The 24,425-nt window shown below is 34.8% G+C and overlaps 1 protein-coding gene across 2 annotated transcripts in view; it reads right to left on the reverse strand.

Annotated features, from left to right (window-relative positions):
* Nucleotides 1-24,425, reverse strand: part of ZGRF1 (zinc finger GRF-type containing 1) — an 85,618-nt gene that overhangs the window by 27,366 nt on the left and 33,827 nt on the right. For both annotated transcript variants that reach the window (XM_047091557.1, XM_047091556.1), the window contains 7 exons: nucleotides 17,864-18,014; nucleotides 13,719-14,362; nucleotides 12,443-12,581; nucleotides 11,482-11,666; nucleotides 10,122-10,318; nucleotides 8,271-8,410; nucleotides 558-701 (listed from right to left, as the gene is read on the reverse strand). In XM_047091557.1, the coding sequence (XP_046947513.1) occupies nucleotides 558-701; nucleotides 8,271-8,410; nucleotides 10,122-10,318; nucleotides 11,482-11,666; nucleotides 12,443-12,581; nucleotides 13,719-14,362; nucleotides 17,864-18,014 (1,600 nt within the window). The remainder of the gene's footprint in view (nucleotides 1-557; nucleotides 702-8,270; nucleotides 8,411-10,121; nucleotides 10,319-11,481; nucleotides 11,667-12,442; nucleotides 12,582-13,718; nucleotides 14,363-17,863; nucleotides 18,015-24,425) is intronic.

Below are 24,425 nucleotides of genomic sequence, written 5' to 3' on the forward strand. Positions count from 1 at the left end.
GTGCCTGGGTGGCGCAGTCGGTTAAGCGTCCGACTTCAGCCAGGTCACGATCTCGCGGTCCATGAGTTCGAGCCCCGCGTCAGGCTCTGGGCTGATGGCTCGGAGCCTGGAGCCTGTTTCCGATTCTGTGTCTCCCTCTCTCTCTGCCCCTCCCCCGTTCATGCTCTGTCTCTCTCTGTCCCAAAAATAAATAAAAAATGTTAAAAAAAAAAAAAAAAAAGAAATTATTTGAGAAAATACTTATTTATATGTTTAATGTTTATATTTTTAAAAATCAGGTATATTCTGTGTAAAGATCAACTTTAACAAATTAAGTGAGGATTCAAAATTTTATTATATTGTTATCCCTCTGAGACTTGAACTACAGAAATATTTATATATTCGACTTTTATACACATTTTTCAGGAACACATTATACACAATAATAGGAAGTAGAGGTGGATGCTTTTTGTTGGCTTTAATCAAATAACCCCAAAGTTAGCATCCTTGCTCACAATACATCTTATGTCTATCATTCTTCTTTTAATATAAATTAATATAAGCATGGCAATACTTACTGTTAGTGGGCCAGTTAGAGGGGAAATAACCTTGCAAAGGTAGTAGCTCCACCTCATTGGTAGATGATGGTCCAAAGAAAGCACTACATGCAATAAAAGTATCCAATTCAAAGTCTAGGGTTTTTGAAACCACCCAAAGATCATCTGAGAAGACAAACAATTTTTAAAGAACTTAGAACTATGCTCAATTTAAAATTACTTTGGACTTCTTACATGTTTAGTCCTATGTTATTTCTCAAAAAAACACAATTGAAGGGCACCTGGGTGGTGGTCAGTTAAGCGTCTGACTCTTGATCTTGGCTCAGTTCGTGAGATCGAGCCCCAGGTTCATGAGAATCTGCCCCATGACGGGCTCTGCGCTGACAGCTCAGAGCCTGCTTGGGATTCCCTTCCTCCCTCTCTCTCTGCCCCTCTCCTGCTCACACTCTTGCTCTCTCTCTCTATCTCTCTCAAAATAAATAAACATTTTTAAAAAGACAACTTTATAACTGTATTAGACTTTCCCAAGGTAGAACATTAGTCTGAAAAGAGGCTCTGCCTTATAATGGTTTTCATGCTCAAATAAAGTTGGCAATCTGTAGATAGAATACAAGTTCTCTTAATGGATTGTCCTTAACTGATGCTGTAGATTAATTAATGTACTTCTTTCTGTATAATATGCCATCTCCATGGCATATTGAGCACTCATAGCTAGTAGGCTATTTTCCACAATACCTGTACACCATTTCTACCACCAGTTGAGTTTACACTTACAAAGAGTCAATTGTATTTGTTCTAAAACTTATTTATACAGTTGGATTAGTTATAATTATATATTATATATAATTATTTGAGTATGAAGAAAAATAACTGTTTTACGAAAACTAAAGTAATAATTTAGAAAGAATTCATTACAATTTGCTTTAAGAAAACCACAAAACACAAAAACACTGCTGTTGACTCAAGCATAGGTGAAGTAAATATAAAAGATTAGAAAAGAAATTGAAAACATTTAAATCATTCTCTACTTAGATCGCTTCACAAGTTCTTGCTCCGTGTTTAAGAATTCAGAATGGTAAATCTCTGAGTGGTATATTTGTGGGTATAGTTTATACAAGATAAAAAAGATCTCCAACCACAAACCCCACATTCCAAGCAAAAACCTTGATTCTTCATCAAAAGATCATTAAATTATCTCATATATTTTAAGTTAAAATGTTTTATGTTCATATGCATTATTTATTATAATCCCTGACCTTAACCAACTAAGAAAATTAACTGACGAACCACAAGTCTCAACTGCATCAGAAAAGATAGTGTACTGGGCTACATTCCCATCTTGGAAAGTCCAATGCATTCCAGCATGTTTAAGATTCTGAAAAATCTTAGATTAAGGTTGTTTAACATAGCACTCTCCAAATTTATTTAGCCACAGAACCACCTGCCCCTTTTTTTTACACTGAATTTTATCATACCCCATAAAACTACTGTTTTAGAAAATATGTTTAGGAAACTATTTTTTAAAAAGTTCATATATATTTTATATCTAATTTTTAAAAAACTACTTGCCAACTTATGTAATATATATTTAAACAATTTTCCCTGGGCACCAGGGTAAGATGAATAGATCAGAATCTATTGGCAGATCATGTATCTATGGGAATTTTTTTTTTTTAATAAAACGCAATAGCCTAGGGGCAGCCTGGCTAGCTCAGTTGATGGAGCATGCGACTCTTAATTTCAGAGTTGTAAACCTGAGCCCATGTTGGGTGCTGAAATTACTTTAAAAAAATAAAATCTTCCAAAAATAAAAATAAAAAACAACCCCCACACAATAACCTATATTATATTCTGGGTCAATAGATATTTTAAATGTCAAGTAGGTATTATTATTATCACCATTTTATTGAGGAAGGAAGACTGGCCCAAAGAAGTTAAATTGTCCATAGACACAAGGCCAGTAAATAGATCTGGGACTGAACCCAACTCCCTGACCTCATTGGAGCTGACCAGACTGTGGTCAGCCTTCACTCATATGCATTGTTCAGAAAGAACAGCTGATACCACGAGGGGAAAATTAGTTCACGGGCCAAAATAATGAGACATTTAAGGAGACAAAGACTTCAAAAGAAAAACATACTGGATTACAGAGTCCTACAGAAAAAGAAATACCAGAACAGATGGACCAGTCATTTAAATTTAGCCTGGTAAAGAGATTTTTTTACAAGAAGGAAGAGAAGACAGTTGCAATGCAAAATAAGAACCAGAAAATAATGAAAGGTAATGAACAAAAATATCAGGTTGAAAAAATATGGTAGTTGAAATAAAGCTATAATTGATGTGTTAAATCATAGAATGGATACATTTGAGCAATAACTAAGCAATTTAGAAGACCATATTAAGGATATTTCCTAGAAGGAAGAGATGACAAAAGCCTAGACAATATAAAAGAAATGTTGAGTCAGAGGTGCTACATTGGAATAATAAAAGTCTTAGAGAAATAAAAGTAAAATGAAGATTATTCGAAGATAAAGGAGATCAATTTCCCAGAATTAAAAAAAAAAAGATAAAGGACTTTAGTATTTTTTTTAAAAAAACACCTTATGGAGGTATGAATGACATACAAAAAGCTGTACCTATTTAATGCACATACTGGATGAGTTTGGAAATAGACAATTAATAGATTTAAAAGGCTCACAGTGTGCCCAAGAGGAGAAAAAGGAAAAACCACATTTAGACACATTACAAGGAAATATAAGACTATAATAGTCAGAGAGAAAATTCTAAAGCTTCCAGTCAGAAAGAGCGAATAACATACAAAGGAATAAGAATTGGAATGCCAACAGATTTTTCAACAGCAAGAAGATAACCAAGTATATTAAATATTTTCTTAAAACATATAAAATTGCTGCTTCTGGGGGTCAAAAGTATTAAGTGAAAAGAACTTATAACCTAGAATTTTATGTGCAGCCAAACTATCATTCAAATATGAATGTATAACAAAAACATTCTCAAGCATTCAAGGCTTAGAAGGTTTACCATACAACGACCTACATTCAAAACAGTTTTTGATGAAATACATTAATAAGAGAGAAAAATTTAGGAGACGCTAAAAGAGATACACAAACAAATGTAATTAAATTACCCTGGACAAGTCTGAGTCATCTTTTAAAAAGTACTTACATTCAAAGAAGATAGAAAATAAATCCATACTAACCTAAAATTTATAGGTTTAGATTAGTGCTATTCAAAGTAGCCTGTCTTAAATAGTTCTGTTATAGGTCTGCAACATAAAGTCTGTGCTAGAATGCAATTTAACAAATCAACATAACGCTTCCTTCATTCAGAAGTCTTGCTACAAACAAAACAAAGCAAAACCCAACTAAACTAGTTTGCTTATTGACACGGGTAGTTTATAACACCCTGGAGCAGCTCCTCACCTCTCTTTGGAAACCAGTAACAGTGTTTGGACTAAAACCAGTCTGCAGACCATACTTTGAGTAGCACCATTGTAGAAAATATCAATAAGATGTAGGGAAGGGGAGAGTGAAAGAAAAGGTCAAGAGGAAGAAACAAGCTCTTAAAAAAAAAAAACAGGAAGAAACAAGAGGTGTGTTTTGTAAGTTCTTATCTTATTGGAGGGTAAGCTTTTAAATATCAATTTAAAAAAAAGCAAGAAATGATTTAAAAGAGCATAGGTAAAATGGGATAAAAAGAAATAATTTAAAATTGTAGAAACACGAAAGGGCACATGCGCCCCATGTTTATATCAGCACTATCAACAATAGCCAAAGCATGGAAAGAGCCCAAGTGTCCATCAATGGATGAGTGGATAAAGAAGATGTGGTAAAAATATGTGGTAAATGTGTGTGTGTGTGTGTGTGTGTGTGTGTGTATATATATATATACACCAATATATATGTGTGTGTACACACACACACACACACACACACACACCAGTATGGAGGTTCCTCAAAAAATTAAAAGTAGAACTACCCTACAACCCAACAATGGCACTACTAGGTATTTATCCAAGGAATACAGGTGTGCTGTTTCGAAGGGGCACATGCACCCCAAAGATTATAGCAGCACTATAAACAATAGCCAAAGTATGGAAAGAGCACAAATGTCCATCGATGGATGAATGGAGTATTACTCAGCAACCAAAAAGAATGAAATCTTGTCATGTGCAACTACATGGATGGAACTGGAGGGTATTATGCTAAGCGAAAGTAGTCAGAGAAAGACAAATATATGACTTCACTCATATGAGAACTTTAAGACACAGAACAGATGAACACAAGGGAAGGGAAGCAAAAATAATATAAAAACAGGGAGATGGACAAAACATAAGAGACTCTTAAATATGGAGAACAAACAGAGGGTTGCTGGAGGAGTTGTGGGAGAGGGGATGGGCTAAATGGGTAAGGGGCATTAAAGAATCTACTCCTGAAATCATTGTTGCACCACATGCTAACTTAGATATAAATTTAAAAAATAATAATGATAAAAATTAAAATAAATAACAATTTTAAAAAATAAAATTGGAGAAACATACCCAAGCATATTATTATTATTATTATTATAAATTTAAATACTGGACCTATTCCATTCACAAGTCAAAATTTTAAAAATTCAGACATCTGCTATTTATAAGGGACAATGTAGGAACACACAAAGGTGGAACAAGAATGTTAGAAGACTTATCAAACAAATACTAATCGAAATAAATCTCACATAGTTATATTAAAAACTAGATTATAAGAAAAAAGTATTATTACAGATGAAGAGAGTCTCTATACAATAATAAAAGTTTCAATTTATCAAGAAGATAATAGCAATTTAAAATATAAACCTCAATATATTCAAATATTAAAATAACCTCAATGTATAAGATCCAAAAAGTAGTAAAATAGCAGGGAGAAAGTATACCATAGATGGAGCTACAGTAATTTAGACAGTATGGAATGGACATGAGGATATACAAATTGAACACTAGTATAAAATAGGGAGTCCAGAAACAGATCAACATTATTTTGAACTTGGCTATAACCGAGATAGCATTTCAATTTAGAGAGGAAAAGCAGGACTAATTAATAAAAAATGATTACTATGCTAGCAAAACTGTTAATTAAAGAGACAAAAAATGAAATTGGATCCCTATCTCACACCATGTACAAAAAAAATAAAAACTCCAAATGGATTGAAGATTTTCGCATGTAGTATGTCATTAAGAAAACCTTAATAAACTTTAAAGAAGTAAAAAAAAAAGTCAAAAAGAAAACTTTAAAAAAAATTAGTAGAAAATAAAGGTGAATAATTTTAGACCTCAGTATAGGAAAAGATGTTAAAAATGGGACACAGAGGGGTGCCTGGGTGGCTCAGTTGGTTAAGCGTCCAACTTCAGCTCAGGTCTTGATCTCACAGTTTGGTTTGTGAGTTTGAGCCCTGCAGGGCTCTGTGCTGACAGAGTCAGCTGGCTCTGGCTGGCTCAGTCAGAAGAGTACATGACTCTTGATATCAGGGCCATAAGTTCAAGCCCCACAGTGGGTGTAAAGATTACCTAAATAAATGAAACTTAAATAAATAAATAAATAAATAAATAAAAATAAAGTAAAGTGAAAAGACAGGATGCAAACTGTGAGTGGACAGTCACAATATACATGATCAACAAAAAATTAGCACGAAAAATATAGAACTATAAATAAGATTACAAATAATAAAATGGGTAAGAAACAACAATACATAAGCAAAAAACACATGAAGAGCTGTTCGACACCACTGGTGAGCAGAGAAATGCAAACTGAAACCACAGTGAGATCCTTTTACACCCATTTGATCAGGCTGATGCAAGATAGTAGAAGATAAGCTGATGTAACCACTTCAGAAATGACTTTGGCACTACAACCTGAAGGTGTGGGCATTTTCATTCTTAGAATTATATCCAAAAGAAGCTGTTGCACATCTATAAGACAGTACAAGAATATATGTAGCATACTGCTCACAGTGGCAAAACTTAGAAACCAAAATCACCATCAGTGGAAGAGTGAATGAATAAACTGTGGCACATTTACAAAATAAATTGATATAGCAGTCAAAGCAAGTAATCTACACTCTAGATTTCAGATCAACATCAATAAAATGTCTATATTGCAATGATATGTCACTAAGTGAAAAAGATAAACTCCAAAAGATTACAGATTTATATCACTTTAATAATGTTTAAAAAAAAAAATTTAAACTACAATTGACTCCTGAACAATATGGAGGTTAGAGGTGCTAACTTCCCATAGTCAAAAATCTACGTATAACTTTTGACTCCCTAAAGACTTATCTACTAATAATAGCCTACTGACCAGAACTTTACAGATGGCATAAACAGTCAATTAACAAATACTTTGTATGTTATATGAGTTATCTATTGTATTCTTACAATAAAGAAACAAAAAAGAAAACTTTATTAAGAAAGTCATAAGAGAAATTATAGTTACAATACTGTACTGTATATATTTTAAAGATCGATGTATAAGTGGATCCGCACAGTTCAAACCTATTTTGCTCAATGGTTAACTGTACGCTCTTGAGGAATTCATTTCTATAAACTTATAAACAAAGAGGAGCAAGATGCTGATGAACACAGGGATGAAATGATAATTACCTTAGGTTAGGAGACAGCCAGATGAGTTAGTGGGTTAAATGTAGGTAGCTATAAAGGTACTTGATTTTGCCTCAGTTTGTAGATTCACAGATAATTACATTTTAAGTAACTAAATAATCAAAGCACTCTAGGTGAGGACCAATGATATGAGTAGGTCATGAAACCAAAGATAATGATGAACCCAATTTAGTGCATCCAAGCTCCTTAGAAAAAAAAAAATTCTTTTAAGGATTTTATTTCCAATTCTCTAAAACTGGTGGTCTAGTCCTGTCAAATTGTGCAGACAATGACAGAAGTGTCAATAAAGTCATTACATTTTCAGTTTATTTTTTTAAAGTTTATTTCTTTATTTTGAGACAAAGAGTGAAAAAAAGAAGAGAGAGAGACTGTGAGCGGGGGAGTGGCATAAAGAGAGGGAGAGAAAGAATCCCAAGCTGGAACCCGACACAGGGCTTGAACCCACAAACTGAGATCATGACCTGAACCAAAACCACGCATTAGATGCTTAACTGACTGAGCCACCCAGGTGCCCACATTTTCAGTTTATTTTTGATATTAGGTCAGAGTACAGCTGAATCAATATACTTATTTATATAATGGTAAGAAGCTAGTATACTTTTTCTAAACAAAATTAAATAGATTTTGTTAGCCTTTAATAAAATTTTTAGGGACTAAAACTAAAATTTTAGGGACACTTGGGTAGCTCAGTCAGTTAAGAGTCTGACTTCAGCTCAGGTCATGATCTCACATTCCGTGAGTTTGAGGCCTGCATCGGGCTCTGTGCTGTGTGTGTCTCCTCTCTCTGCCCCTCCCCCCTCATGCTCTGTCTCTTTCACCCTCAAAAATGAATAAATATTTTTTAATTTAAAAAATAACAATAATAAACTAAAATTTTAAAATACACTTTTTGGAAATGGTGTAATTTATTACATAATAACTCTTATATAATAACTCAGAGTATATGCTACTATTAAACAGTACTTTATAAACCTTCTTTAATGTAAAGAATTTGCAGAGCTGAATGTAACTGAGATACAAGGGTAGACTCTGTCACCATCATGACCAGGTCAACTTACTTTTACTATAAGTTGAAGAACTTTCCTTCCGACTCAGCTTAAGATAAAGTTTGCTTTTAGGTTCACTATAAAATTCAGGATTTACAGTTGTAAACTTCTTTAGTTTGCCATACTGTTTTCTTTGAAAGTCAAATCCTTTTCTGAAAAATGAGCAAAAACAAAAATGAATTTAAATATTAAGATACAAATTTTTACTGAGATGTAATTGTCAATAACAATTGAAACAATTGTATTAGGTATACAATATAATGGTTCGAGATATGTGTGTGTGTGTGTATATTTGTGGTAAAATGATCACCAAAATAAGTCTAGGTAACATCTATCACCACACAGAGTTACAAACTGCCTTCCTTGTGATGAGCACTTTTAAGATCTACTCTCTTAGCAACTTTTACATATACAATACAGTATTATTAACAACAGTTGCCATGCAATACATTACAACCCCAGGACTTTATAAGTTTGAAAGTACATTTTTTTTTTCATCTTTAAAATATAGCATTAAAAGGAGGGAACCAGAGTGAGTGTATGTTTATATACTTTCATCCATGGACAAAAAATAAAAAAATAGGAAGAAAATAGCAACCCTCACAGAATCATTAGTTTTATTTTTTTTAATGTTTTATTTATTTTTTGAGAGAGAGGAGCACAAGTGAGGGAGGGGCAGAAAGAAGGGACACAGGATCCGAAGCTGGCTCCACACTGGCAGGCTGACAGCAGCAAGCCCGATGTGGGGCTCAAACTCATAAACTACAAGATCATGACCTGAGCTGAAGTCAGATGCTCAACTGATTGAGCCACCCAGGCGCCCTGAATTATTATTAGTTTTAAAATGAGTAAGCCAGAGGCACCTGGGTGGCTCAGTCGGTTAAGTGTCCAACTTTGGCTCAGGTCTTGATCTCACGGTTTGTGAGTTCAAGCCCCGTGTCGGGCTCTGTGCTGACAGCTCAGAGCCTGGAGCCTGCTTCGGATTCTGTGTCTTGCTCTCTCTCTGCCCCTCCCCCGCTCACGTTCTGTCTCTCTGTCTCAAAAATAAATAAAACATTTAAAAAATTAAGGGGCGCCTGGGTTGCTCAGTCGGTTGGGCAACCGACTTCGGCTCAGGTCATGATCTTGCGGTCCGTGAGTTCAAGCCCCGCGTCGGGCTCTGTGCTGACAGCTCGGAGCCTGGAGCCTGTTTCAGATTCTGTGTCTCCCTCTCTGACCCTCCCCCGTTCATGCTCTCTCTCTGTCTCAAAAATAAATAAACGTTAAAAAAAATTAAAAAAAAAAAATTAAAAAAAAAAAAAGAAAGAGAGACTAAGCCAGGACAAGTATTGAAAAAGTACACAAAAGATAGAGTATCTCAGCTTCAATAACTGTAATAAATCATCCCCATTATTTCCGTATCTTATAGGTTATTATGATGATTAAATGAAATAATACATGCAAAGTCCTTAGAAGAATGCAGGCATGTATAAACTCCCCAAAGATGTTATTAAATTATGATGCACATGTTCATTATAGCTACTTTTTGGATAATCCCACTTTTATAGGACATGTTTCCAAATTGTAGCATTCTATTATCCTATAAAACTAACTAGTTAGGCTACCTATTATCCTGCACTGACAAAAATTATTCTTGTGGTTTGTTCAACAGGGTTTCCTAAGGATTGTGACTATATATAAAAATGATTGTCTAAAAATAGCTTTAGAAAATTATTTCCATTTTAAAGTTAGAAAACCTGAGGTACTCTATCTTTCAGATAATTTACCTATCTCAATATCTTTTAAAACTGATAATAATCATATGAGGTTATTATTTTCTGATATAATAATTAATTACAGGCATTATTTGCTACCAAAGCATACCTCACCAAAAGCTGGCATTCCTCAAAGAGGGGTATCTTTTGACTTCTTAAGTATAAGCCAATACTCTTTATATCACTTAAAACCATGCTAGTTAGAGAGGCTTCCTTTGTTAAATATCCTGGGGTCACTTCTTCAAGCCACTTGAAAAATTTACATCGGTTGGCTTTGGGTCCATCACAGGTATAAAAGAGACGACCCTAAGAGGAAAAAGATATTGCAATTGAGTAAGAAAAATTTTATATTTTACTATTTTTGTATTATGTTTGTCAAGACTTCTATAAAAAGGTGCTTGGCATTAATGTGCTCCAATAAATTATTCATCATACAAGTTAACCTTTTTATTAATACTAAACAACAAATTAAAATTTAAAACCACTTAGTTGACATTTCTCTTTATCAGAAAATTACATTATTCTGAGAACATAAGCTTATTTGAAAAATAAAATTTTTTGTTTCTCCAATTTAAAATGTTCACCATAGACACCCTGAAGGCTACCCAGAAACAACTACAAGAAACATCTTGTGCATTTCTTTTTGGCCTTTTTTGTCACTCACATAAGTGTGTGTGCGCACAAGGACACACACATACACTGTTTTTTTTAAAAAAAGTAAAACTCAGATGATGATGTGTTTTCTATTCCATAACCTAATATAACCTAACACAATAACATGCTGTATGCATGACAACCATGTCATCAAATTATCTTAAAAAGAAAAAAAAGACTTTTGATGGCTCTATAATATTTTATTCTATGGTTATAATATTATTTACAAATTCTTGCCTTTGACGCCTAAATTTAAATCTCAATGTACGTACGCAATACATAAACATTTTACTAACTTGACATCTTCCATAATAATATGTTATCAGCAATGTAAATTAAATCAGTTTGCTTTTATATTCCTCAGGCCTTATCTATTACTCGTACTGGGGCTCATACAGGAGACTACTTCAACTTTCACTTCTTCAGGCTCATCTCTGCATTCTCTAAGATCTCAGGTTGGGACATATTCCTCCTCAGTGTTCTCACTGTAACTTGGGCATATCCTTCCTATTCTATCAATTATACTATTACATAAAATTTATTTTTATGTTTCTGTCTCCAGCTACCACTATGCAATAGATTCACAGGCAATCTGAAGGATTATCTTAACTCATACTTTTATATCCTAGAACACAGATCATCTTTTAATAAAAATTTACTGGGAGTTTACTGTAGGTTAGTTACTAATACCTCAAGTAGAAGGCTCCTAATCAGGACCTGCTCTTTAACAAAGCCGGTCATAAAGCAATAGGTACCTAAATTTTCTACAAGACAAGTATTCGGTGGGGCAACCGGTGAGTATCAGGGAACAATACCTTATTTGGACCTTCCTTTTTAACCGTGACAAGTTTTGCAGGTTGATGATGATGGCAGGATGGCACATTACTTTCTACATTTTTCAGTTTCTCTCTCTTTAGTGATGTGTAAAATGATACGTCAACTTTTGAAAGAGCTTTGTGCAACCTCTGTGCCAATCCAAACAGCAATATATTTAGATGTTCTACAAAAAAAAATATATATATATATATATGTATATGTATATATATGTGTGTAAATATATATACAGATGAAAATTAAATACAAAATAAGTTTGTGTTTGTATCCTGTGTACTGTTAGCTAAGTTTGAAAATGACTTTTAACAGTAATCTATAATCTAACACTAATATTCATTTTTTTAAAGGCAAGTTTTGCCCTTGTACAACAAAACAATCAAAACTAATCATGCATCATACTTAAAATTTCTTAACAAAACCATCTGTAACACTTCTAGTTGTTATTATTATTTTTTAAAATTAAATTGTGCCATCCAGGCACCCCAGTAACACTTCTAGTTTAATAAAAAAAAAATGAAGAGGTGCTTGGGTGCCTCAGTCAGTTGAACTGCTGACTCTTGATTTCAGTTCAGGTCATGATTTCATGGTTTATGAGTTTGAGCCCAGCATCAGGCTCCATGCTAACAGCCCTGCCCCTCTCCCTCTCTGCCCCTACCCTGCTCTCCCTCTCTCTAAAAAATAAATAAGTAAACATTTTTTTTTAATGAAAAATTCTAACTTGTGAAAGATAATACTATCATTTCCTACTTTTGACACTCAATTTGACCTGAAATTAGAATATAAGTTACTGTTGAAAACTGGAATGGACATATGGAAAATAACAAATCTCAAGTAGAGAATTTAATATGAAAGTTCACAATATAAGATACTATGTTTTCTCACAGATACCCTACTTACATTAAGCAGCAACCAATTATAATAAAATAGGAAGATAAGTCATACCTATGAGACAAGATGTAAAAATTTGCTTATAATGAGCAGGAGACTGAAAAACAGCCGGTATATGAATTTGCCTTTGGGGAAGATAAGCAGATTTTATTTTCTGCCCACTTGGGAAGCACAGCTCAGAGCCACTTATCTCCTGAAATGGAATAATTCAAGTTATTATAACAACTCCAGAAAAATACTGTCTACTAATGAGTAAATTATTTTCTACAGATATGTTTAACAAACACATTTTTTTGATTTTTCAGAATCCTTGAAAATCATTTTCTGATTTTATTATTATTATTATTATTAGTAGTAGTAGTAGTAGTAGTAGTAGTATTTTAGAGAGAGAGAGCACAAGCAAGGGAGCAGGGCAGAGGGAGAGAGACAGAGAATCTTAAGCAAGCTGTATGCTCAGCGCAGAGCCGGATGCAGGGTTCCATTCCATGACCTTGGGATCATGACCCGGCTGATATCAAGAGTCAGATGCTCAATCGACTGAGCCACCCAGGCGCTCTTCATTTTCTCATTTTAAATGAGATATCAAGTATAGCAAGAATGGCTACGCATCGCACTTTTAAGCATATAAATACGACTAAACGTGGGGCACCTGGGTGGCTCTGTCGGTTGAGTATTCAACTTCAGCTCAGATCATGATCTCATGATTCATGAGTTTGAGCCCCATATTGGGCCCACTGCTGCCAGGGCAGATTTCGCTTTGGATCCTCTGTTCCCTTGTCTCTCTGCCCCTCCCCCACTTACCCTCTCTCTCTCAAAAATAAATGAACATTAAAAAAAAACAAAACCATTTCTGGTCTGCCTCTTAATAAGTTTGTAAAAACTTTCTTCTAGGAAAAACTTAGCTGATGTGAATGGTATCATTATGTGTTTCTATTTCCGGTTACAACTACAATAGAATTTTGCAAAACCAATGTATAAGATGTAACTTTACCCTAATCATGATCTGATCGGCAAAATTGAGCTGACAGTGAAAAATGAAAACAAACACAGTAATAGTGGCAGAAGTGGAAACAGTTGGAGCTATCATTTATTAAGTACCTATTACGTGCCAGATACCACATAATTTCTTTTAATGCTCATAACAACTAGGTAAGATTTTAAGTCAAAGAAGATATGACTATAGCTAGAGTTCTATAAAACTCAAAAAAAGAAGTCATTAGCTCTAAAAGTAAAATCATCGCTCCTATATGATTTTGGTAATTCTTTTGTTGAAATTCAAACACTAACTATTGGAAACAATGCACCAAGATACATTGGCTCATTTCCTCACCTGTAAATCTCCTGTTACACTGTAGTTGCAGCAGGCAGACTCTCCTAACATATTGTGAATTTTCTCAGTCTTGGTAGTCTGCTTTAAATTCAAAGACAGTGCTTTCTTTCTGGAAATCAAATCCTGACTGCTAAAATCCTGTTGCTGCTGATGGAGCATGTCTTTTATCATTTGCAAATGCATGGAGCTTTCATTCACAGCATCACTCTGTCTTTCACCTATGTCACTACAATGTGTCCCAGAAACAACCTCAGCAAAGAAGCCATCTGTTACTTTATCAACTACATTTAGAGTAGTCAAGTTGCACTGGGGTATGTTTTGATATTTCAGCCACTTGCTTTGAGTAGATATATTATTGAGAAGTAAAACATCCTTTGGAGTCACTTCTCTGGATTCTTTAGAGAAGGAAGTTTCACTTTGGCTGTCAAGTCCAAAGCTAAAAGAAAGAACCGCTGACTTTTCACACAAGTTGAATATGGGGGAACCAGAAGATTCTTGCCTGTCACAGATGATGTCGTATGAACGAGAATCTAAATCAGGTGACCTATCAACACGTGGCAAAGTAATAAGTGGAACTCGGGTTCTACTTACTAATGGAAGCCTTTGAAAGTTCTTATTCCCCAGAGAACTGGGTTTTTTGATAACTGGAAAAAAAAAAAAAAGAGCTGATTAAATAAAAATGTATTATGGCCATCAACTAGGCTCTAAAAACCAGTAAGCTATCTATACAAGAAAGAAAAAGCAACAACTTGCCTTGCCAAAACAAACAAAAAAACAAAAAACAAAAAATAGGTAATTTTAGTTCCTTTTTCATAATAAAATATTTTTAATGATTTTAGTCTAAAAAAAATGAAGATTTCAAAGCTCAAGAGACTCAAACTTTTTTAAGGTTAATGCATTTGAAATCCTTCCCTTTTTCTTTTTCCCTTAGCTAAGATTCCCCCCAACCCACCACCACCAATCACTAGATTATATTTACATAGCACTTAACTTTTCAAAGTACTTTACAACCATGAAGGGATTTATTATTCTCATTTTACAGATGAGATTGCCAAGGCCTAGAGGTAACATGACTATCAACTGGCAGAGTCAGGACATGAACTGAGAACTGGTTTTTTGTTCTTAATTGTATATTCCTACTCCAGAGACTGAAGTTCATGGTTTATTTATCTATGTGACTGTAACTTCCTTTATACTTACTATACCCATGAAGTGATATGTTAACCTTCAGGGTAAAGAAGATAGTTAGCTTTATTCTGATCTATTGGTATGTGGTAAGAGTATAATTCTCCTAAACTAGATTTTGGCTGAGTTTTAGAATTCCTTCTGTCAGCAGTATTAATAATAAATATATTCCTAAAATGTAAAAAGCAATAATAAATATTTGTTCAATAAATAAATGAATAAATAATACCGCATGGGAGCTATATAAGCTTAACGTTTTTATCTGACAATGCTATGGTTTCCTATTTTATAATAATGTACCTTCTTGACAGAGTTAATATTTGTTGGAAATAAACTTTGGGGATCATTTGGGTAGGTAGTAGAGCAGTAAGTGAGCAAATGATATTCTTTTATAGTGTTATTTTATAATTCTAACAAGCCAATCAAGCAACACTGACAGAAAAGTTAAAACATCATTAAAGGGTAAAAGATTGGCACAAAAATAGACATATAGATCAAGGGACAGAGTAGTGTCCAGAAATAAGCCCACACTTATGGTCATACAACAAAGGAGGCAAGAATATACAATTGAGAAAAGACAATCTCTTCAACAAATGGTGCTGGGAAAACTGGAGAGCTACATGCAAAAGAATAAAACTGGACCACTTTTTTACACAAGACACAAAAATAAACTCAAAATGGATTAAAGACCTAAATGTGAGACCTGATGTCATAAAACTCCTAGAAAAGAACATAGACAGTAATTTCTTTGACACTGGCCATAGAAACATTTTCCTAGATAGGTCTCCCCACGCAAGGGCAACAAAAGCAAAATTAAACTATTGGGACCGCACCAAAATAAAGCTTTTGCACAGTGAAGGAAACCATTAACAAAAGAAAAAGGCAACCTACTGAACGGAAGAAGATATTTGCAAACGATATATCAGATAAGGGATTAATATCCCAAATATATAAACAACTTATATGACTCAACACCAAAAAAAGCCAATAATCTGATTAAAATGGGCAGAGGAACCAAGGCACCTGGGTGGCTTAGTCAGTTAAGGGTCCAACTTTGGTTCAGGTCATAATCTCACGGTTCGTGAGTTTGAGCCCCACACCAGGCTCTGCGTTGTCATCGCCAAGCCTGCTTCAGATCTTTTGTCTCCCTCTCTCTCTGCCCCTCCCCCGTTCTCGCTGGCTCCCTCTCTCTCTTGCTCTCTCAAAAATAATATAACATAAATAAAATAAAATAGGCAGAGGACCAGAAGAGACATTCTCCCAAAGACATACAGATGACCAATAGACACATGTAAAAATGTTCACTAATCATCAGGGAAATGCAAATTAAAATCACAATGAGATATCACTTTACACCTGTCAGAATGGCCAAAATCAAAAAGACAAGAAATAACAAGTGTTGGCAAGGATGTGGAGAAAAAAGAACACTGCACTGTTGCTGGGAATGCAAATTGGTGCAGCAACTATGGAAAACAGTATGGAATTCCTCAAAAAATTGAAAATAGAACTACCATATGATCTAGTAATTCCACTGCTGGGTATTTACCCAAAGAAAATGAAAACATTAATTTGAAAAGATATATGCACCCCTATGTCTACTGCAGCATTGTTTTCAATAGGTAAGATATGGAAGCAACCCAAGTATCAATTCGTGGATGGATAAAGAAGAGGTAGTACATACCTACCCACACAACACACACACAAACACAATGGGATATTACTCAGCCATAAAAAAATGAAATCTTGCCATTTGTAACAACACGGATGGGCCTACAGGGTATAATCCTAAGTGAAATAAGTCAGAGAAAGACAAATATATTATTTCACCCATATGTGGAATTTAAGAATCAAATGAACAAAGAAAAACGGAGATAAAAAAACAGACTCTAACATACAGAGAATAAACTGGTGGTTTCCAGAGGGGAAGTGGGCAGGAGGAGGAGGGAAAGAGATAAAGGGATTAAGAGTACACTTATCTTGATAAGCACTGAGAAATGTCTAAAGTTGTTAAATCATTACACTATACACCTGAAACTAATATAACACTACATGTTAATCATACTTGAATAAAAAATTAAGAAATCAAGAGTAAGATTCATGCTTTAACTATGAAAATCATCTATTATTCCATTGTCACTTCATTTGTTTTCGATACCCACTCCTCCCATACTGACTTTTCCCTACCTTGCTTCCTCTACTAGCCATACCCACTAAACCTTCTTCAACCCAACTACCCATCCCACTAAACCTTCTTCAACCCAACTACCCATTCACATTACAAAGTTGGTGGGGTTTTTTTGTTCTTTTTTTTATATCGTCCACTCCCCAAAATTACCTACAACTTCATCCCTTACCCAACATAACTTCGGAATCAGGGAAGATACGTTGGTGAGATTTCAAGAAAAGAGAGAGGGAAAGAAAAGTTAGTGGAAAGAATCCTACAGAATGTACTGTACTTATCAAGAAGCAGGAAATTACTCATAGGGGAAGACTTAAAATGTATGAAAACACAGAGATCTGAGAATGCAACTGTGGTAGCAACAGTTGGAAGAGTTCCCTGATTTTGCCAGGATCCCAAAGCAAAAAAGGGGAAACTAAGAGGTTATACCAAAGTCAACCAATGGTGTAAATCAGACATTCACAATGAATCATTCCCTGGGAGGGGAGGGCACTATAGAGGGGCCCGACTCTGGAGTTACAGCTGTGAGAAGTACTGCAATGATGGAAGACATTTGCAGAGGTCTGTCATGAGAAGTTGAGAGGAGAAGAAGGACCTGAGAGTTAGAAGGGTGTACTGTATTTGGAAGTAAGAGCCATCTCAAATAGAAAAGTGGTGTGGGAAGGATTGAGGGGGATGACATTGAATCTGGTTTCAAGATATTTTTAGTTTAGTGACAATTTCTCAAATTAAAAACTTCATTTTACACATATAAGTATTATTAGAGCAGCAGGGTAGCAACTGTCTAAGCTGAGGAAGTAAAGGTCACCAGGTAAAGTTCTTGCTTTCAGGGACTCCATAGAGAATTCTAGCACAAAGTCTTCATCTCTTGAGTTCAAAGAAAAAGTAGAAACAGGGTTTAAGGTCGAGATCTTTTGCTCTGGTGATGTCATCTATTCAGAAAGAAGAAACAAAATTACTAACCAAATGTTACTACATTTTTTTCCCCTATAGTTTGAATGAATTCTAGTAATCTATATCATACAAATAATGCTTTGAAGCACATTATGAAGAGCTACAGTAGGGCAAAAACTCTTCCCAAAGGGACAGGATAAACTCACTAAAATCAATAAGAATAAAAAAAATAAAACGCAGAACATAAAAACCATTGGATTTATTTGAAATGGGTCAGATCCTGACTTAGACTGATCTGGGTTATGGGGATTTGGTTCTGAAGATGAATTTCTAGTCAATAGGGCTTAAGACTAACTCAGATTTCATGTTTGAAGATGTGAAGGTAAAACTTCCTGCAGACTCATGGAATGAACAGCTTTCTCTTATGTCCTCAGGTCTAGGGTTTATCTACAGTTGACCTAAACTTGAAGATACTACTCCCAAATGGACTGAACTTTTTTGATCTATTCAAGACATGAATAGTCATATTACTCATTATGTTATTCTCCTTAGAACAGTATTTAATTTTCTTGCTGCTTCCAGAAATTAATCACCTTAAAAATATAATACGATGATCACATTTAGTATATATATATATATTTGTATAACAATAGAATGAAAGAATAAAAGTTTGGAAGAATACATACCAAACTGTTAAGAGTGGTTGGTTTCTAATGCAGGTGGAATTAAGGAGAAAGGATTCTTGTAACTTTATGTACTTCTGAATGGTTTAAATTTTTTAGAATGTGCATGTCTTTTTTTTTTCAGTAAATTACAATAAAGTTGAAAAATGTATATATAAATTTTAAAACACTCTCTTAGTCATTTGGTTCTAGGTGCTGTGCTAGGAAATAAGGATGTGAAGATGATTACTCATGATCCCCACATTCAGGGAGTTCAGTCTAGTAGAAGAAACTGACAAATCAATGGGAAATTACATTCAATCATCACCATAGTAATAGTCTTATTATAATAACAAATTCTTACTATGTGCTAGGGACTGTCCTAAGTACCTTTTAGTTTTAACTTGTTTGATCCTTACATAACCATATGAGGTCAGTACTCTTATTTTCCTTATTTTACAACTGAGAGAATTGAGAAAAAGAGTAGTTAAGCAATTAAACTTGTTTAAACTCATCCAGCTTATTAGCAGCAGAGTTGGGATTCAAACCTAGGCAGCCTAGATTGTATTGCACTTTCAACAAAAGTAACAATAATAGGCAATACTTACTGAGTATGCACCTTGTTCCCATAGTACATTCTCTATCAACCAGCCATAGGTTTCTTTCTAAACATAAGTTTAATCATTTCACTCTTCTCATTAAAACTAATGGTTCCCAAACTCTCTCAAAGTACAAAGCTCTGAAAATGTCCTACCCAGTTGCCCTATAAGATTAGGTCCTTTACTTCCTTTCTGATCTCACTTCCTACCACTTTCCCCTTCGTTTGTTCACTCATTCCATGGCTACCTCCTTGCTGTTCTACAAATTGGCCAGCATTCCCCCGCCTCAAAACCTTTCCATTTGCTATTCCTTATGCCTGGAATGCTCTTCCTCCAGATATCTGCATGGCATGCGTGTCCTCTCCCTTCCTCTCTTTTCTTTCAGTTCTCCACCCCAGTGTTTTATTAGAGAGGCCCTATTTTACCTATAAAATAGAACTCCATCCCTCTTACACAGCTTTATTGTTCTCCACAGCACTTAAACCCTCTAAGGTACTATATACTTGCTTATTATCTGTCTCCTTTCATCAGACGGCAAGCTCCAGGAGAGCAGATCTTTGCCTGTTTTATTCATAGGCCTACCTCTAACATGTAGAACAGTGCAACATACAGTAGATGCCCCCAAAATATTTGAGGAATGAGTGGCTGATCAATCAAATATGTTACTCTTTTTAAGGAATTTTCCATATCCAGTCACTACTTTCTTACATCTCATTTACCATTTAATCCACCTAAACTGGTTTCAATCCTCACTATTTCACTGAAACTGCTCTTGCCAAAGTCACCAATGACTCTCAAGTTGCCACATGAACCTGTTTCTGTCATTTTACCAATGTCTCCACAATAACTGACATAGCAAACCCTCCCTACCCTCCAATTCTTAAGAATGGGATATAACACATTCTCCTTTCTCTACACACTCTTGAAATGAACCCATCCATTCTCAGTGCTTTAAACTTTGCTATGTGCAAATGACCATGCAAACTTCTCTGAACCAGACCCATGTATCTGATATCTAACTTTACATATCTACCTGACTGATTCACAGGCGTTTCTGTCTGTTCCTATGTATTCACCAAACCCGCTCCTCCCTGCTGTGGACTGAATTGTGTCCCCCACAAATTCAGAGGTTTAAGCCCTAACCCCAATGTAACTGTACTTGGAGACATGGCATCTAATAGGTAACAAAGTCTAAATGATAAATGAGGTCATAAGAGTGGGGCTGTGATCTGACAGAATTAGTGGTCTTATAAAAAGAGAGCTTGCATTCACCTGCTCTCTTTCTTTCCATGTGTACACATCGAGGAAAGGCCATGTGAGGACACAGTGAGAAGGCAGCTGTCTGCAAGCCAGGAAGACAGTCCTCATGAGAAACCAAATTAGCCAGAACTATGATCTTGGACTTCTGGCTTCCAAAATTCTGACAAAATAAATTTCTGCTGTGTAAGAGACACATTCTGCAGTATTTTGTTATGGCAATCCCGGCAGACTAATACACTCCTCCTTCTTACTCCACACAGTGAAAATCACACAATTGTTAAGTCAGATAGCCAGGAATCTTTCTTCTCCCTTTTCCTTCACCCTAACTATCTACATTCAATCCATCAACATCCAGGCTTCTAACTCCTTTCACTGCCACAATGCCTATCCTCAAGTCCCTATCAATTAAGTCTCCTCTAAACTGGTTTCTCTGTTTCCACCACAGCATCCATTAAACCCATCTACCACAGAGCAACCAGCAAACCTTTTAAATATGTAAATTAAGTCATGTAATTTTCTGCTGAAAACCCTTCATGGATTTCCCTGAGGAACACAGAGGACTATCAAAATTCTTTACCTCACCTGTAAGATTGTGTGTCTGGCCCTGCTCACTTTTCCAATCTCTAATTACCACTTTCACGCTCTACAATCCCACTACTCTGGCTTTCGTCCACTTTCTCAAGCCCACTCGACTCTTTTCGATCTCAGGGTATTTATACTTGCAGTTTCTTTACAAGGTATGCTCCTCCCCCTACAGCTGCCACAGCTGGAAAAGCCATAAAGTAGATTTATCCATAAAGTAGATTCCCCTATTTCAGAGTACGTTCATAGCTTTCTTACATAGCAATTATCTCAATTTATTTGTTTGCTTGCACTCTTGATTAACATCTCTCTCCCTCCTTTAACCATCTCATGCTCTTTCTCCTTGGCCTTTAAAGACAGAGATCATACATACCTATTTTGCCCATCACTCTATACCCAAGTCTTACAAGTTCTGACCTACAGAGGGTATTTGGTATTGGTGAATTGCTATGTATTCATGAATTTTATATTTCACAGTAAAATTTCATAGTCTATTCCACACATGTTCCATATATTTACAATTAAGATTATGCCTAGGCATTGTATATCAGTTGTTATTATTGTTGGAACACTTTTTCTATTATGTTTTCTAACTGGTTCAGGAAAGCTATTAATTTTTTAAGTTTATCTTGCCTTCAACTAACTTACAAAATTCTTCTTAAACTTCTCATTTTTAATTGATTGTTCTATTTCCTCCTCTCTAATTATGTATGCCTCCTATGTCATGTCATATTAGAAAATTCAAAACACCTTTGAATAATAAGATGGTAGTCATCTACATTTTGTTAATTATTCTAACAGAAATTTTGCTGCTTGTTTTATCGTTAAAATAATGTTGGCTGGTTATTGATAAACTTTATCATGTTAAAAATGATCCAATCTTAAAATTTTTATCTTTTTCGTTTTTAATGGATTCATTTCTTATAAGACTACCAAGATTTTTTACTACCAACTATTAAAACTTTGCTTACACTGTACCTTATTTGCTTCCAATGAAGTCCTCTCTGCTGATTTAAAATTAGAATCCAAATAATGATATGAACGTTCTGACTTTTTAGGAGAGAAATCTAAAATTGCTGTGGAGAAAAAAAAAAAAAAAAAGCATGGATTTTTACATAATGGTTTGTTCAATGTCAAATAACTTTTTAATGTTATGTTTTATTTAGAATTTACTTACAGTCATTTTCAACTGTGTCCTTATTAGACTCAGCTCTCACTTGAAAATTGTCTTCAATATTAAAACTAATACCTCCTTTTGGAAAGTTGTCTTCATCTGGGAACTAGAAAACAGAGATCCATTTATCAGTTTATTTAGTAAAAAGAAACTGTGTGTGTGTGTGTGTACATATCTATATCTTTATCTACCTCTCTATATATACACATATAGCTTGTGGTTATAACGAGACACAGACAAACAGAAAACAATATGTTATGAAACCAATTCTAGTCAGGGAAAGTAGAGTATATTACATTTCATCTATTCTTACAGTTCACATTTCTTATACTTTAACACCATTGAAATGCAGATGAAGCCTGTGATGACACTTTTACATCCCTATAGCACCAGCAATGGTTGTAACATAGTTGGTATTGCTGTGCAAGTGAAACTATATGCAAGTTAGACATACTGTTCATATATTGGTCACTTAAATAGGAGTTTGCATTAACATTACCATGTTATGAAATTTTGCTGTTTAAATGTATTCAAAAGGATGACATTATCATTTGCCATTGAACAAAAAAGTCTTGTGTTCACAGAAGGGCAAGGAAACAAAGCAGGGTGATATACTTTACTTGTGATATACAAATAAATCCAAGACTTCTTTCAATAAATATAACATTAAAAATCTAAGTGAAAGTGAAAAAGTTCTAGAGATCTGTTTCACAACATTGTAAATATACTTCACATGACTGAACCATACACATAAAAACAGATGAGGTTGGAAACTTTATGATGTGTTTTTACCACAATAAAAAGTTTTCAATAAAAAGTCTAAGTGATAAAGCATCGTATGTTAACTGACTGTTCTTCCTTCTTAGTGGTGTATAATAGAACAATGCGCCTTTCAATCAGTGAGAGCACCTGAGAATTTAATGAACTACAGAATTTTTTTTAAAGTTCAGAGACTGCTATATGCAATTTGCCACACTCACACCAAAAAAATTCTCTCTGGTCCTAGATCTATCTGGTCATTTTGCCTTAAAACATATCATAGAAACTCATGATACAAAACATTACCATAACCAACGTATGTAAAAATAATTAGAAATAAAACAAATGGGGGTGCCTGGCTGGCTCAGTCGGTACAGCATGTGACTCTTAAGCTCAGGGTGGTGAGTTCAAGCCCCACATTGGGCACGGAATAAAAATAAAATAAATAAAACAAATGGATACAAATTTCATTTTCAATATGAGTGCCTCTATTCTCCTCAAAAAAAAACATAGGAAATAAGACACAAAAACATCTTTTATCTTTGATGAAACTAAGAAACAATGGTAACCTTTAACAACCACATATTAAGAGGATGGGGAAGAATACAAACTTCATCATATGAAAGAAAGTCACACCAAAGTACCTATTACAGGGGAGTCCAATGACAAGTAAACTGATTTACCCCTATAACCAGGGAAACGCTTAGAAACTATGCCGTCCACAGGGGCTGCTGAAAAAGTAGGCTACAAAAGGCTAAAAACATTTGATAGAAGCTTTATTTTTAAAAAAAAATTTTTTTTTCAACGTTTTTATTTATTTTTTTTGGGACAGAGACAGAGCATGAACGGAGGAGGGGCAGAGAGAGAGGGAGACACAGAATCGGAAACAGGCTCCAGGCTCTGAGCCATCAGCCCAGAGCCTGACGCGGGGCTCGAACTCACGGACCGCGAGATCGTGACCTGGCTGAAGTCGGACGCTCAACCGACTGCGCCACCCAGGCGCCCCTGATAGAAGCTTTAGAATGAGAAAAATCAAGAAAATAATGGGGAGGAAATTACCAAAAAATTATTTTTAAAAAAATTTTTACAGGACTGGTGGACTTGTATCTGCAGGATAGATTCACTGAGAATTCAATATCCAGTATTAATAAAACCTGAAGGAAGGTTCATCACTGTGAAATTTCAGGAATAAAGAATACAAAGAAAATATGCTTAAAAACCTCTAGGAGAAAACATTGCTAAATTTAAATTTAAAAAGAAAAATAGCAGATCATATCCAATTTCTATATTTAGCCTATCAATCAAGGATGACAACAGAATAAAAATATTTACAACACACAAAGTCTCCCAAATTTTATTTCCCATTCTCCCTTTCTTCAGAGGCACTTAAGATGTGTCATAACAAAACAAGAA

This window comes from Lynx rufus, unplaced genomic scaffold (genome assembly GCF_022079265.1).
Source record: "Lynx rufus isolate CCGP_SWC_20201006 ecotype Redwood Valley unplaced genomic scaffold, mLynRuf1.p SCAF_3, whole genome shotgun sequence".
Lineage (NCBI taxonomy): Eukaryota > Metazoa > Chordata > Mammalia > Carnivora > Felidae > Lynx > Lynx rufus.